Source organism: Oreochromis aureus, linkage group 14 (genome assembly GCF_013358895.1).
Source record: "Oreochromis aureus strain Israel breed Guangdong linkage group 14, ZZ_aureus, whole genome shotgun sequence".
Classification (NCBI taxonomy): domain Eukaryota; kingdom Metazoa; phylum Chordata; class Actinopteri; order Cichliformes; family Cichlidae; genus Oreochromis; species Oreochromis aureus.
In genome coordinates, this window is record NC_052955.1 from 31,791,033 (window position 1) to 31,808,096 (window position 17,064).

The 17,064-nt window shown below is 40.6% G+C and overlaps 1 protein-coding gene and 1 long non-coding RNA gene across 5 annotated transcripts in view; both read right to left on the bottom strand.

The window, feature by feature from the left end:
* sik3 (SIK family kinase 3) overlaps positions 1-11,127 on the bottom strand; it is a 36,432-nt gene extending 25,305 nt beyond the window's left edge. For 3 of the 4 annotated variants that reach the window (XM_031744071.2, XM_031744073.2, XM_031744070.2), the window contains exon 1: positions 10,760-11,126. In XM_031744071.2, the coding sequence (XP_031599931.2) occupies positions 10,760-11,125 (366 nt within the window). In that variant the 5' untranslated portion in view covers position 11,126. Of the gene's footprint in view, positions 1-10,759 lie in introns of all 4 variants that reach the window. The other variant, XM_031744072.2, reaches the window with a different exon arrangement.
* Positions 11,128-12,617: 1,490 nt separating this feature from the next.
* Positions 12,618-17,064, bottom strand: LOC120432893. Its single transcript, XR_005608170.1, has 5 exons — positions 16,925-17,064; positions 16,012-16,100; positions 14,966-15,140; positions 14,665-14,820; positions 12,618-12,900 (listed from the first exon to the last, which is right to left on the bottom strand). It is a non-coding gene; the product is annotated as an uncharacterized LOC120432893 (long non-coding RNA).

Sequence of the window (17,064 nt, forward strand, 5' to 3'; positions counted from 1 at the left end):
GAAAAGTTCAGTTTCAACTTTCACTAGAGTTTGTGTACCGAAGCAGTTTTGGGATTTTCATCTGCTTTGATCCAATTTCCATGGCTATTTCTGCCAAAATACCTGGGCGCTGTCTCTCTCTTGCTCTCTCACAAGAAGACAGACACACGCACACTCTCCTGGGAGGCCAGCTGCAATGAGACGAAGTGTCATATAGCCCTTCTGATCACAAGACAGTGACCTCAACACAGCACCATGTCAGAGCAGCTGATGCCCAGAAGAGGAGTCTGGACCATTTACTACACACACACACTCACACTCACACACACACACACACACACACACACACAAGTTTCAGAATACACAACAGTAACCACAAAGTGTTTAAGAAATGGCTCCTTTAGTATTTAGTGTAAAGCACCATTCATGACTCAGAGCTGGAGGAAGAGTACTTTCTATACCCAAATATTTTAGGATGTGCATTTCATAGTAACTGTTCCCAACTAATAAAAACAGTAAATAAAAGTTGGTGCTCATGTAGATACAAAAAACTAAGTTTTTGATTTTATTTTATTTTGGTTAGCGTTTAGCTATTTCACGGTGTCCACTATTAAATGAACTTGTAACATGCAGCTCAGGAAAGGTTAAACATCATAATTGCATTGTAAAAAACCCAGTAATAAGCTAAGATGTAAAGTACATCCAAATCTTATCACTCTCCTTTATTGGTGGCTTTTTTAATGAACTGATTTTAACCGGCTTCAGTTGTACAACAACGACTCAGCTACCGTAAAGAGGACAGTAGGACTGAGATTATTGGGAGCTTGTTAGGAGCTTATACGCAAGATAATGACACAGTGACGCTTAAATGTCTCCCTGCATAAACACAGTGAACACCAACACAGACACAAGAAGGACTGAAGTAAACACTGCTGCAACAACAATTTAAAGACCACAGCGCATTTCCAGTACTCCATCTTTGCTGTGAAACATGCCTGCCCTCATGCACACGTGTTTGTGGTTGCTGTTGTGTGGCGGGGAAATCTCATTGTCATGCGTTAGCAGTTACAGTAAAAATGCCTAGATTTTCAGCACTGCACTATTTATGGAAAAAACATTACACTATCTTATCTTGTGTATTACTGTACATCTACTATGGGCCACGATCTCTGTCATGCTGCTCATGTCTAAGAAACTGTGTACACAGAAAACCACAAATCAGCTTTTTCCAAGTTACGGAAAACACCCTCACTGTGATTCTTGAAAATACCATCAAGTCAACATTTTTGCCCAAGACACTGTGAAGATAACTGCATTTAGGCTGGATTCATGCCCTGATCACACTAGATAGTGTGCGTCTCAGATAGGCATTATCTGTAAGCTGCCAAAAACTATCAATATGGCATTTTAAACCCACTTTACACTGGGACTGGACAGCTGTGTTGAGGTGAGAGGAACTGGGCATTGTTCCCATCACTGCGCAACATTTTCCAAGTGTGCAACCCATCAGCACAACTCTGAAGAGACTAAAATTGTCTGAAGTTATCCTGGCTTTTAAATAACACTGGATTCCTGCAGCCGATTTTTTATCCTGCCTGTAAGTGACATGAGCGACCATAAACACAATCAACGCATCTATATTGAATTGAAACAAACAGTGCAATCGACAGAAACACAAACCTCGCATGCCTTTGGTCAACAAGGTCTATCTTTGAGGAAGTAAAAGTCGTAAAAGGTTTCCGCGGGTGAAACCGTGGAAGCTTTTATTAACCTTCTATTAATGGTTGCCTGTAAATGCCTTTGTCTGCGGATCTCAGGTGGTCTCTCGCCCTTGTCAGTTTTCGGCTTGGTGCAGCTGAGGTGTAGGTGGCATTCGGCTTCGGTTCTCCATTGTTCTCTCTGGTGCTAATGTGCTAGTCTCAAGACTCTGCTTGACTTCCACACCTACGTCTGCTCAGCCAAGAAGCATATTCTGCTACTGTGGATTGAAACAGACGTTTCTAGTCTTGCTGACCACGCAAAGCACTTTAGACTACACGCCACATTTAACCATACATTCATACAGTGCTTTATTTTCCACACTTCAAGCACTTTATCAACCAGACAACCACAAACAATTCAGAATCGCCAATTAACCTAACACGAATGTGTCTGGACAGCGCTGAGGGGTTTGCAAGCAAGCCAGTCAGAGCATCTCTACTGGAAAAACTGCTTGATGACACCATTTTTAAATTACCCTCAAGCATGTTTTCTGCATCATCTTCTGTTAAAAAACAAACAAACAGAGAGTGCAGGGAAATACCTGACAACATATCTATAGAGAACCTACAGATAATGGGATGATGAGCTATGCTCTATGATGCCTGTTCACATAGCTTTCAGCATCCTTTAGGACTTGAACTTGAAAACATCCATGCATGACTCAACTATGATTCTAAAAAGCAGAACTTGGTTTATGGTGTAATGTCTACAGTGGGAAGCCTGGGAAAGTGCATCTTGAGTGCTCATCTGTGTTCTCACACACACACAAAATGGTGTGGTGTTAAACTGTATGAGGTTAACCTTCATCGACAGCAGACACAGATTACGACACCCACAGAGGGAATAATGCTCAGGCTTAACCCACATCAGCATGTGAAGGCGTTTTAACTCACATGCACACAAAAACCCCAGCTCAACTGATAACCTGCCATCCAATGTTTGCTGTTAAATCTCATGTTTTCAAATATTAACACTATAAAACTGAGTCTGAGTCTTGCATGCTTATGTCACAAAGACATCACGCACCATGAGGTCACGTCAGGTCAGCACAAATGGCGTTGCTCTGACTGTGCTAAGCGTGAGCACGCACAGTGATGTTACAGGCACAATGAGTCAGCAGCACAATGCCTTTCAGAGGTGTTTTACTGGTGTGTTGTGCACTTGTATGAGTAAATGTGTCGAAATGACTCAGCTGAGTGTGTTGAGCTGAAAGTACAAGAAAGGGGACATGCTACAGCGCAGAAAAAAAACTGGACATCACATTCATCTGCCAATTTGGCTGCTTTTTCCCCTTCTTAAATAGCAAAGCAGGCATTTTATGGTGACTAAACTCTGTGGGATAGAAATACCTCATCATGAGTAGTATTCACCACTGAGCTTTGATGAACACAGACATCACAAGAACCACTCCTCCGAAGCTTAATAACTATTTTATTCGATTTTTATTAATGACATTTTTATATCAGAAGGAGAAATTGGATTTAATGCATACTTTACAAGGAGACGCCACCTGAAACAGCATTCTGTCTGCATTAGGCCTGTACGAATGAAAGATCAGCTTGGGGATTGGCAATGTTCAGAGTAAGTGCCCACTATCAGCTTCTTCTTTTTTTTAATGTCTTAAAAAACATTACTATTAAATTAATATCCAATTAATTTAATTTGACCCGTCATAGTTTCGCAGCAGCATCCTATGACTATAACTGCTACTAGTCCAGAGCGGCAAGTCTTTTGTGGCGTGCTCAGCCAAACACAGTTCTCAAGGTGCCTGATTACCATAGACAGCATAAAAGATGTAGGTAACCACTATGCCATCCCCGATGGCTTTGGACTGAAAAATCTTTTTTTAGCATTAAAAGTAGAGACCACACGTCCTTCATCAGGATGCTACACATCTATATAACATTCAAATTAAATTTAACCAGCAACCTGCTTGTTACAGCATCATACTTAATAAGACTGCAGTCAAAAACTTAACAAGTGCCATGCAAAGACACATATGCCGGCCAAGGCACAGAAAAATGCTAATTACTGGAAGAAATGTAACACCGGTTATATGCAAGTAATTGTACTGTCCTGTTAAATTATGCTATTAACTTTACAGAAGGGTGGGATTAATAATGTTTGCTGCATAGCTCCCAAAATTAACGTTACTGGGGGGTTTTTAATGACCCAAACCCACTAGCTGCTACCTTAATGATAACTTAACAGACAGTTAGTGTGGGTGATTGCTACAGTAAAGCTAACTTTAGCATGTGTACACCGTTGTGCATGTTGAACATACTGTGAACTTCCCATGTATTTACTGTAAATATAGTAACCAGTTATCCATCCTTTATATAACATCATTGCACTCTGCAGCACTGCACATATAAATACGCTAAACATGTTACTGTCCGTACTGTATGTTTATATAGAGAACAAGAAAACAAAACAGAGCCCAATTTCCTATATGTGTACACATACTTGGCCAGTAAAGCAGATGCTGATAGCTGTTCAATGCTTCGATGCTGGTGAAATGGGAGCTTTACTGACATCTCATATATTCTATAAAAGTGTTGTGAACTTCACTTAGTTCAGCTGCTAGTGAGGAGTGGCTCTGTGTGTAATGCTACTGTGTGAAGTTGTGTCTCAAGTGGAAGAGGCAAAGATGGCACTGATGGCATCGATACCATTGCAAATGAGTATCTAATCCAATAGTAATATTTGGTGTCGAATAGTAACCGTGCATATGCTTTTTAATGATGTAAACTTGGGCATTATAAGACTGGAGTCTACAGTGACAGACCTTTGGAGCCGACTTCAAGCAACACCTGGGGAACTGAAGTTTTTGGCATTTTTGTATCGGCTTCATTTTTCAGCTCTGGAAGCTGCCTCCTGGCATTTACTTAGACCAGCTATGCAAAGACACAAACCTATGCAAATCTGTGATGATCAAAGCAAAAAAGGGAGTAAAGGAGTAATCACTGGACTTCCTGCTAAGTTCTGAAAGTATGTTACTGAGCCGTTCACCCATTTCCAGCTAGTGGTTGCACTTTGGAAGTAAGTAGTTCTCCCTTTGGCTTAGGGGCAAATATTTGTGGATTGCAAAATGCTCCAAAAACACTCCATAAACTGTATTCACGCATGTAACATGAAGCAAAATCTCTCCTTGGGTTTGTCCGCACACAACCATTAGACTTGTCCTTGGAGGAACAACAACAACACACATTTCTCCTGATAATGCATGATGTTGAGCTGATGGTTCCACTGATATAGAAACCAGTACAACTAAATGCAGTAGCCTTTCTTCTACTAGGACCAGTGCCAACAACAAGCCCTGTGCGTGACAGTGCAATGAGTTTTAGCCATCATACAGGTAAGAGGCTACAGAACAGGGACTTTGCATGCACTAATACGCACATGCACAAACTGCTGGCACCACTCTGAGGCAGAGCCGTAGCTGATTTTATAATTCGTCAGGAACACAATGTGATCGTATTGACGAAGCCTTGAGTGCCCTCAAACATGCGCCGCACAGTCACACACATTCTGGTGCGTGTTCTTCCTCTTTTGAAGCTGCAGATTCACTGAGACGCGGGAGAAGACAACTAGAGGGCAGGAAAATAAGTCAGGCAGAAACGTAGCCTTTGTCGTATTACTCACCCAAATGAAATCACATTCGGGCATGTGTATGTGTGTCTGTGAGAAAGCGAGAAGGATTGCTGTATCTTTGAGAGCTGTGTGTGAGTGTACTGAGGGAGTGAGTGAAATTGTTACACAGTACATTAGGCCTGTTACCTAACGCTTGCCATCCTGTCGGCCCCCTTCCTCTTGCTTGTTTCTTACCAAGAGCACAGGGGAGGAAAAGGGGGACAACACAGGAAAAAGGACAGAAGGACATGGGGAAAGGCCTGCTTCCCCAAGAATCACACAGGTCAGGGTGTGCCACACAGCACCGCGTACCTATCATGACACTTTGCAGTTATTTCAATGACAAAGAAACCAAGGACCCAGTCCGTCTGATAATAGAAGCGCACTTTGTTCATGGCAGACAAAGACCGTAGCCAATGGTAAGTCACTCGCATTCAAAATTGGTGGTTGGGGTCTGGAACCACCATCATCACGACTGAAACCATGGAAACCAGTTAAGACTTCAATGGAGCGACCTTTCTCCAACTAGGAGCCTTGGCAACACACAGTCACTGCTGACAACAAGCAGCACTTTGGATGATGACGGCACAGAGTTGTGATTTTTAACTGCCGGCTTCCTGTGCCTACAACTCAACCCGCTGCAGAAAAAGCCCAACTCGACTTTATTTTTAACCAGATCAAACAAGACCACTGACCACACCTCCTTCATCAGGGTGCTACACACACGCATATAACATTCAAATCAAATTTAACCAGCAACCTTCCTGTTACAACATCACACAGACTAAGACTGGAGGTTTTTGTTGTGATCGGTGATTTGCAATAACCATGTTTACAATTCAAATAAATAAAGGTTTGTCATGCAGATAAAATGGACACTATTTGGTGCTGCATTCTGCACTCTGAGTTCATCATATGTCCTTGGGTCGCACATCAATAAATTATTAGCGATGACCTCTTACCTAGAAACCAGCAAGGACCAAAGACGCTGTAGTAGCAAAGATGAAACGTTTCACTGATTCTAATTAATTAAATGTGCATAAACAGTCAATTCCATACAACATCTGACAGGCACTGTTAAAAGGATATGCAAAAAGGATGTGCAAATTTGCCACCTGTTAAAGTGGTCTGCACTGTAAACACAAGGTGACCAGCTCACAGCCTGCACCCTTATGCCCTAAGTTAACAGGAAAATTGTCCATCTCTATGATATACAAGCAACATATGCATTTGTTTTTCATCGTGTCTATATAAATCCTAAATCACTCTTTGGAATATTTTTTATAAAATGTATTAAAGAGTGCGTGTCTATGTATTCTTTACATCTCAGCAAGTGCTCTTTCAAAACACTTTCCGTTTCAGTGAGTGTGTATTGCTAACATGGGAAGGAAGGCTGGTGGTAATTTTGGAGGAATCTGGATAAGTGATTCTTCAGAAATATAAATAATTGAACATTAAATGACATTAAGGTGACTCCTTTAGGTGTGGGGCGACTGATAATGATAACAGTGCATCACAAAGATGGCCGTGCACGGATAGGGATGGATTCTATTGGAGAACAAAAGCTTAAAAACAGCAGCTTAAAAACATCGGCCACCATCACCTAAATCACCTACAGTGTGGGGTCGTTAAAACAGAATCAACACTGCAGTACTTTGTAAGCTCTGTAAACTGGAAATGTCTTTTCAAATCAGCTCAACCTGCAGTGCTCTGGCTGTTTCCTGTACTGTGTTTACTGTAACACGGCTCATATCATTTGATATGCCAGCTGTAAACTCTTGATGTGGACCCAGTATCAAAGTTATGCCCCCTTCTGGTTTGGATCTTCATTCTTTCATTTGAGAATAAACGTGTATTAACTGCTTATTAGACGTTGTTTTCCTTTATTTTGTTTTAGTATCAGAATAAACAAGATCAGAAAGTCTAACCTAAAACTCTCTTTGACTTGCTAGCTCCTGTGTCTTATCAAACCCAAGTAAGAACACATCGGTAGCTACCTGGTGTATCTGCAGCAAGCCCGTGGGTGTCCCCGGTCCTGTCCTATGAATGCTCCAATCAGGCACCACCCTCACCTAAACCAAACAGCGCTGTAGCAAGAGCACATCTAATGTGGACTAAATCTACTATGTGCTACATATGAGAGAGTTTAAAGTCCGAAAACACCCAAACTTAATTCTCCCGACACTCTCCAAAAGGTCCGTGGGAAAACAGTGACCGCAATTAAATGAACAGATGTGGCATTTTGAGTTCAATTTCTCATATTTACTTGAGGTAAAAGCTTTAAAATAATTGATGAATTAGCTTTTACATTATTTGATTATTGAGTCATGCGTTGCTGTCATTGAGAAAAGTTTTGTGTTTTGAGGAGCAATGTTCAAGGCCAAGCAATCAAACAGATACAGCGTTAATTATATTTTTAAAAATGACTGACCAAAGAATTGTTTTAATTAGTTACATCTTAATTAGGTATTAGTTAAAGCCTATTATGCCTAACTACATGAGTATATCATGCTAGCTACTTTAAATGTTTACGTACTGATTATTATTTCTATAAGATGAAGGCACATTGGATATTTTTGTAAATAAGGGCAAATTAAATGGCTCTTATTGTTGCTATAATTGAAAAGAATTTAAAAATAAAAGCAAAACTCAATGACGGGTTTGGTCACAGTTTACTTAGTCCCCAAAATTCACAGAACTATGAGTAATAGATTTAGTCTACAATGGGTAGTTTACAGTGTCACAGTATCAGAGAGGACTAATAAGTTTTATTAATGAGCCACGGCTAGCAAGGATGTTTGTGGATACCCTGAACAGTAAAGCCAACATTTATCCACACTGCTAGCAGCAACATGTGGCACAAACTGCGTGAGTGTAACAACTCTCTTGTTTTGACTTCCACCTCACAAACTGATCTTGTCTGGGTGAAATGAACTTTCACTATTACAACATCAAGGTGCACCACACCAATTGCCTGCTTCTCAAGGTCTGTGCTGTGTGACTGCCTCCGTTTTACTAAGCATGTAAGCCAAAAGCCCCAGATTTCCACAAAGGTGCACGGCAAAAACCCAAGTTGAAGTGCTATTGGGAAATTAAACTCTGAACTAATTGCCCATCGAATTGCTTGGATTTTATAAAACATCAGAGGGGGAAATGAGGCTTCGAAAAGGGACCATCCCTTTCTGTGCTTGTGAGCCACAGAGTATAAATATCCAGGTCCTCTTCTGTGTGACTGCACTGCAGGATATCACGCAGTTCCATCTGAGAACGGGGGGAGTTGTTAGGCTGTTTATGACTAGTCAGCATTTCTCTTCAGATCGTTATAGAACCTGGGCCATGAAACAAAGCTACCCGTGCGCATTTCATCTGATGGCTGATTATCATATCCATATTCATGATAACTACGGGCACGTTAAAGCACGCTGCTATTCTTCTGATATCCGTAAGCCAAGTGGGGACACTGAAACCCCTGTGATTGTTGATGGAAATTATGAGGTTACTGCGACCAACCATCAACAGACAGAAAACAGGGCCCCTTATTTCATTCTCTCAGTGATTGTCATCTCTCAGGCTCAGACAGCCACACATCAATACAAGTGAAAACAATAAACATTGTATTGTTATTGGAGGAGACTAACAACATCTCCCATAACTTCTGGCCTCTACATATCATAGTCAAACACACGCACACACACACACACAGGTAATCTTTCGAGCAACATCCCCAGGATTAAAAACATCGCCACGGCTCACTGACCCTTGTGTATTTTGTCATGAAACTAAATGGAGGGTTCACTCTCTATGTGACGCAAAGCATCCAAATGACCCGTGTCTACTCGTCTGTGTGTATGTCAACAAGAACACCAAGGTAAATCTACACACTTGGCAGCTTTGACACACCTCTATTTATATCATCTCAATAAAAGGTTCTTCATCATATATTGCAGGCGCCGCTTTCAGTAATCAAAGCCCTGAGTGCTCACCTGCACATCGATCACTACTGATCCCAATACTCCCGATAACCTAAGGAAAGATTTTTAATGCTGCTATACTAATCTGCTGCAAATCACAGTGAGTATTAGAAGAGACCTCAATGAAGCATCTGTTGTCAAATATGCCAGCAAAGGCCTTCTGATTTGTTTGGCACTTTTTACAGTTACATTACCAACACAACTGATGACACAGTGGCAACAGACTCCTCAAAGGCAAATAAAGCCTTACAAAAACTCAGGCACCGCACGTGATAGGTCAGCAAAGCTTCAAAACAATACCCAGAATTTGTGAGTGCTGCCTTTTCTTTGTAATGCCCCCAAACTTCCCTTTGAACCTAAACGTGTCACAAACAATAAGATCTTTTTAAAGCACTGAGTTGTGGCCAGCTTCAGCATGAGGCTGAAAGGCATCTACTCATGAAGGATGATTTTGTGTTTCATTAATTTTCTGACAGTAGCATCTGCCATCAACTATGCCAATCATCCAGTATATTGCAAACTGTCGCCCACACCATTCAAACGCGTTTATGTTCCACTTAAAACTGTATGGTGACCATTCTGAAAACCTTTTCATTTTTTTGGCCAATGTCAATATTTTCAGGTCCACGAGGACTCAACGCGGTGTCATCTAGCCATTAAACCTGATATCTAGTACTACAAAATCTGATATGTAGAGCTGAAAATGTTCCAACAAACTGTTTAAGATGTACGAACGTATCTTTACGCGAAACGGTACATGCTAAGTGGCTTGTTCACCCGATTCTTTAAACAGTTAAGTTTATTTTAAAGCCCACGGTCTTTAGCTTTCCTATAGTATACTGTGACAAAGTTTCGATGGTACTTTATTGGGGAATTCCTAGGAGGGATATTAAATCTTGGGCCAAACACAAACCTATCAAGTTTGGAAGTTCACGGTTAACTTAATAAATACAATGACCCAAACTTTTTTTTCATCCTTGACGGACTGGCATCTTTCTCAGAGGTATCTAAGTCGTACTAAACAGGTAATTAGCCATCAAGCTAAGCTAGCTACTAGAAAATCGACTCTCGTCTTTTTCATCTTCGTCGATACCCTTCTCTCTGTCCTCTGAGCTTTGCTACACATTAACCTCAGGCCTTTTAAGCTTTCAGAAAAAACACTACAAGTGGATATATGCGAGCTATTATTTACGTTGTGGTAAATATATCTGTATCCAGTAGCTAACGGTGGTGTCCCGTGTCGAGCGGACCTCCGCTACACCGAGCAGCGGTGTCACCACAGCGGGCTGGCCGCTGCTGTCTCCCGAGCCTGAAGGCCCCACCGTCATTCTACTAAAGCGGTCGAAAAGGCTCAGAATAAATCAGTGACAACTTATAATTGTTCACCTCTGATACTCGGACATCAGTTGTCTTACCTTTGCTTTAGTAATGATGTGTGTGGCCAGTTTAACAACCGCGAAATTTCCCTTCCCGATGGTCCGCTCGATTTCGTAGTGGCCCACTCGGGCTGGGGGTGGCCTGGGGACCGAAGTGTGGCCAGGATTTGTGATGCACCCAGTGGCTGTGTTGGTACGACCGGAGTGGCTGATCCCGGAGGATGGCTGGGCTCGGTTCTGGGAGCCCATGCCTGCGTGGGTCGGTCGGGCAGAGTGCGTAATCCCGGCCGCTGCGGACCCAGCAGCACCTCCGCTTGACACGGCCGCCATCTTCTCGCCTCTCTGCGGGAACAACAAGCAGCCGTGCGCAGCGCGCATCGCGGGCACGCCCCCGCCCTGCGTCATTTTACGTAGAAAGCTCTTCCGCAGCGCCCTCTCTAGGTTGTAACCATAGTAACGAGCGGCGTAACAAATGACTTCATCCACAGAAACGTATTGTGGTTGCCCTGGTGACAAAAAAGTGCGCATTATCACTCCGGTTCCCATGATTCAGTGATTCCTTGCAAACTGCTGTGTTCTGTATGAGCAGACGGTTTTTAAAGTGTTTAAAGGTGTACGCCGCTTTACCCTTACAATGGCGAACGAGAACAACGGTCGCTTTGTTACTCCACTGCAATACAAATATACATCTGATATGAGTATTTTTCACAAAGATATAACTACAGTTTCTAACAGCTGAATGCCATGAAGAGATCCCAAATAGAAAAATTACAGCCATTATGGCGGTCGTCCACAGGGACTGTATTAGCTATTTTGGCTGGTTTTTTTAATTTGACAAATTACTAAAAACGTGTACTTAAAAAACAAACAAACAAACAAATAAACCTTTAACTTCCTCCAGAGATGTAGGTGTCGTTATAATGCTGATAAATGGCCCTGACCTTCTGAGAAGGCTTTGATAAGATCTCTTAATGAACACAGAATCAATAAATCAGCGATTAGCTGTACTTCCGTGGTACTGTACACACCTCATTTACAGCTGTACTGGCCTGCACTCATACAAAAATATAATCACTGTGTCCCCACCACAAGCGTGCAGTGATACCTGCACAGTGACATAATAATAATTATGCAAAACTAAATGTATGTATGTGCAAGAATAAAAAGATAAATAAGCGGGGTCACTCACACCATTTATAGAAAGATGCATTACCTAAATCCACTCATAGTACCAATTTAACACAAGGATAATCTAAGTAAAACGAAAGGAAAGATTTCAAAGCTCGTTGCAGTTAATTTTATTCTCTGGTCCATAGGCTCTCTCACCAGACTGTAGACAGCACCCCTTCATGGTGGAAAAGAGTTCCTGCATCCCGGCTGGTCCACAAAACAGGAAGGTGCCCTGTGGCTCCCAGACCGCAGAGAGAAAGCAGGCTTACTTGTTGTTTGGAATTAGATAACACTGTTAGACATTTTATTGTATTTTTACAGCAACTTACTGGCAACACTATTGCCAGTAAGTTACTGTAATTACTGATCTACAGTATCTTTACTGTTGTGATGTTTTACAGTTCAACCACTTTACTGTAAACATATATTACAGTATAACAGCTTTACTGTAAACGTGGTTTACAGTTAGAAAGACTTACCGTGATTAAGTTTTATAGTATCACTGTACTGCAAATGTGGTTTATGGTATAACACTGTAATTGTATACAGTATAATTTGTTTAGACTGTAATTGTGTTTTGCAGCATATAAAATAATATTAACATTCATATTCAATATAAGAACATTTACAAAAAACAATATAATTCAATAAAGTAGTCTCAGAATAGTGAATTAAACCAACATTTATTGTTGATAATTTTAACAACAAGAAAAACATTTTTCAACTGAATAAAAACAATGTCAATAACCAAAATAAATAGAAGCGTCCATGAAAACTACACAGTCCTTCAACTTTCTGTGTCTGATTTTTTTTAAGAAAAACAGTTTTTCATTCCACTAAAAACAGGACAAACCCACCAGCATGAACATTAAATAAACTATTACAATTGTAAAACAAAAATCATTTACAAAATGTAGTAATTATCAGTGGGTCCCAGGAAATAGAATGTGACATGGGATTTAGATTTCTGTTACCAGGATGGTCGGGTTCAGCGTAGTCTTCGTCACCACCTGTCAAAGACACATCATCAATATTCATGTTTGCTCAGGTTATTCACTTGTTCACATCTGTCTGAGATCATTCATACTGTTGTATGGATGTGTGTACAGTATGTACAGTTAAGCCCATAATTATTCATACCCCTGGCAAATTTTGACTTAAAGTTACTTTTATTCAACTAGCAAGTTAGTTTTTGACTGGAAATGACACAGGCGTCTCACAAAAGATAATAAGATGATGTACAGCACGCATCATTGTGGAAAAAAATATTTCTCAGCTTTTATTTACATTTGAGCAAAAAGTATCATGTCCAGAATTATTCATACCCTTTACAAACTGTCACAGTCTCTGGGAAAATCCAAAGTTCCATCCATTCCAAATAGTCAAAGCTGTTCTAAAGCATCCTAATTACCCTGATTAATTGGAAATAGCTGTTTTGATCAACTCAACAGGTGAAAACAGCAGCTCTCTGCAGGTGGTCTGTGGACATTCATGGCTAAGACAAAGGAACTCAGTGAGGACCTGCAGCTGTGCATTGTGGCTGCTCACAAGTGAGGAATGGGCTACAAGGCCATATCCAAATGTTTTCAAGTTCCAGTGGCTACAGTGCAAAGTATTATTAAAAATACAAGATGTTCCGCACTGTGGAAAATCTCAGAGGACGTTGTCGGAAGCCAAAAATGAAACCTGTGCTGGCCAGGAGAATAGTGAGAGAGGTGAAAAAGAATCCAAGGATCACCACCAAGGCCATTCTGGTGAATCTGGGCTCTGCTGGTAGCAATGTCTCAAGGCAGACAGTCCAACGGACACTGTTGGGTTCCACGGATGCAGACCAAGGAAAACGCCACTTCTCCAGGCACTTCTAAGGCACGCAAAAGCTCATTTGGCCTTTGCAAATGCTCATCTGGACAAAGAAGAAGATTTCTGGTCTTCAGTGTTATGGTCAGATGAAACAAAATTGAATTATTTGGTCACAATGATGTTGCCTTCATTTGGCATAAAAATGGAGAAGCCTTCAACCCAAAGAACACCATCCCCACTGTCAAACATGGTGGTGGGAACCTAATGCTTTGGGGGTGTTTTTCAGCCAATGGACCAGGGAACCTAATCACAGTAAACAGCACCATGAAAAAGAGCAATACATGAAGATTCTCAACAACAACATCAGGCAGTCTGCAGAAAAACTTGGCCTTGGGAACCAGTGGACATTTCAGCACGACAATGACCCAAAGCATATAGCAAACGTGGTGAAGAAATGGTTAGCAGACAACAACATTAACGTTTTGCAGTGGCCTAGCCAGAGTCCTGACTTGAATCCAATTGAGAATCTGTGGAGGAGCTAAAGATCAGGGTGATGGCAAGAAGACCCTCCAACCTGAAAGATTTGGAGCTCATTGCTAAAGATGAATGGGCAAAAATGCCTGTGGAGACATGCAAAAGCTGGTCTGCAATTATAGGAAGCGTTTGATTGCCGTAATAGCCAATAAAGGCTTTTTTCTATTGATTATTGAGAAGGGTATGAATAATTCTGGACATGATACTTTTTGCTAAAATATAAATAAAACCTGAGAAATATTTTTTTCCACAATGATGCCTCTTGTACATCGTCTTATTATCTTTGGGGAGACACCTGTGTCATTTCTGCTCAAAAAAGAACTTGCTTGTTGAACAAAAGTAACTTTAAGTCAAAATTTAGCAGGGGTATGAATAATTATGGGCTTAACTGTATATAATTATCAGCTATGTAAAAGATATTATCATCTCTGTATTCTTACCTAGTTGGAAGTCCTCCAGAGAGCCGCTGGAGGAAGGTGGTGATCCGAGGGCTGATGCTTGTAACCTTCCTCTTTACGACATGACCTGTCTTGCGGCTTGTACCAAGTTTTGCAGGGCATTTTGTTCCCATGTCTGGATTGATCCTCACAAAGAACCTTTTAACGGAAAAAAAGGCTGCTTTAATTTCAAAATTAAAACATACATTACAGCAATCACCTATATGTTTCTGCAACTGTAGTCAAGCTATCACATATATTTCATTCCTAAATGGTGTAAGCTTTAATGGTGTAAAGTATTTACCTCTGTATCATCTCCAGTGTGATGGACGCTGACTCCTGATACTCAAGGTTGAAAACGTAGTATGACGCAAAGAAGCCAGCAAGGGTGCTGCCAAAGTCATGCATCTGCTCAGGCTCATAAAATACCTTGCCCTCCAAACTGATCATCCAGCGGCTTGCAGACATGAAATTATTCCCTAAAAACAGAGAAGAGTCCAATAAGACAATGTGCTCACCCTTACAAATAAGGTTTCCACAAGAATGCTGAACAGCAGGCCTCACACTGTACAAAAATAGAATCACACGGTTTGCTGCTATTTCTCTTATTATTTATTATGTAATGAAAATTATGATCAATTACAGGAAAAAACTGCCTAATGTTTTGGCATTTTGGCCTGTGCTGAAATGTTAGGCTGTTTTTTCCTGTTGGTCACTGTGTATAATAAATAATAAGAGAAACAGCAGCAAACTGTGTGTATTATATTTTATACAATATAAAACAGACAAACCCCTGTTAATTAGCTGTGTGCTGATGTTTCTTCATATGATAACAAAATTGTCTTAATTCTGAACTACAAACACCACAAAATCTACACCTGTACATGGCTGCATGTGTGTGAATTTGACTTAACTTTTAATTTGCAAAGAGCATGGCAACAACACAACAGTGACTGAAAAACATCTCAATCTATTATCTGTTTGTTCTATTATTAAAGAAGGGATCTACATTGCTTGGGTTGTATCAAAAAATGGGAAAAAGTTAAAAGAAAAACTATCTATAGATCAATGTTATTAACTTAAACCATGCAGACCCTGAAACACTGGAGGAAAAATTTTGGAGGGTCTGTCAAGCTGACGTTAAACCCCTTAACAATGGCACTGCCACTAACTGCGACTAATTTACAGACCACTACACTGTCTTGTTTTTTAAATGGAACCTATGAAACAATAAACCACAGTTGAGATTAGAGCAGGCTAACCTGCATGAGAAACTTCAAAACTGGGTTAGATTGTTTTAGCAGTCTTTAAATTTCAAAAAAATGTTGTCTAACTTTATATGTCTTTTACCTGCTGTTTTGTCTTGTCTCTCAAAGAACTGAGGCTACATCACACTGTCAGCGCGGCCAGCAAGGGCAGGAGGACAGCAATGCACCACACTGGGCGGGAAAAGACAGAGAGACAATTGTTAATTTAATGTGGCATTTATTTAACCCTTGAAAATATATTTACATAAGTAAATAAAAGAAAAAAACACACAACCCATCTTTTCCAGAATAATTCAACTAATTGCTCTTTTGACCAACCTAACACAGACGTTACATGGTTTTCCTATGAAAAAGACCCTGGAAGACGTTGTATTAAAGGAAAAAACATGCTCCCTTCCCACTTAAAAAAAATAATAAATATTAAACTTAGGTTGGAGTTCCTCGCGCCACCAACCTAATGTTATATTAACTTTTAATGTTGTGTACTGCAGCTCACACAAAATTAAATAAAGCAGGCTAACCTACATGAGCAAGCTCAAAACTGGATAAGATTGTTTTAGCAGTCTCTAAACTTCCAAAAAAAGTTGTCTTTCTTTATTCTCATTAAATGTGTATATTTTACCTGCTGCTTTGTCTTGTCTTTCAAAGAGCTGAAGCTAAATGTGCCACTGTTAGCGTGGCTAGCTTCTCAATAGTCATAGAACAGAAGCGCAGGAGGACAATGCACCACACTCGGCGTGGGAAAAAAGACAAAGACTGTGTTGCGCCTCTGTTCCTCGCCCCTCCCCGTGGAAAATATATATCTAAATATATATTTAAATAAGAAAAGAAAAAAACACACACACAACCTATTTTTTCCAGAATAATTCAGCTAATGTGCTATTTCGACCAAGCTAACACCGAGTTTAAGCCCCCCCCCCGACACACACAAAAAATATATATGCTCTTAAAAGTTAATAAACGAGTATGTTAGGTAGGAGAGTCCTTTGCATTACCTTATGACGTCCCGTTCGCTGTTTCCACACAGAGGTCCAACAATAACGAGGTGCAAAATCTTTTGTCCTCTCGAGCATATCCTAACGAAGAGCTAACAAAGTTGGCCAGTCTTTCCTCTCCTGTCAATCACTGGATCACA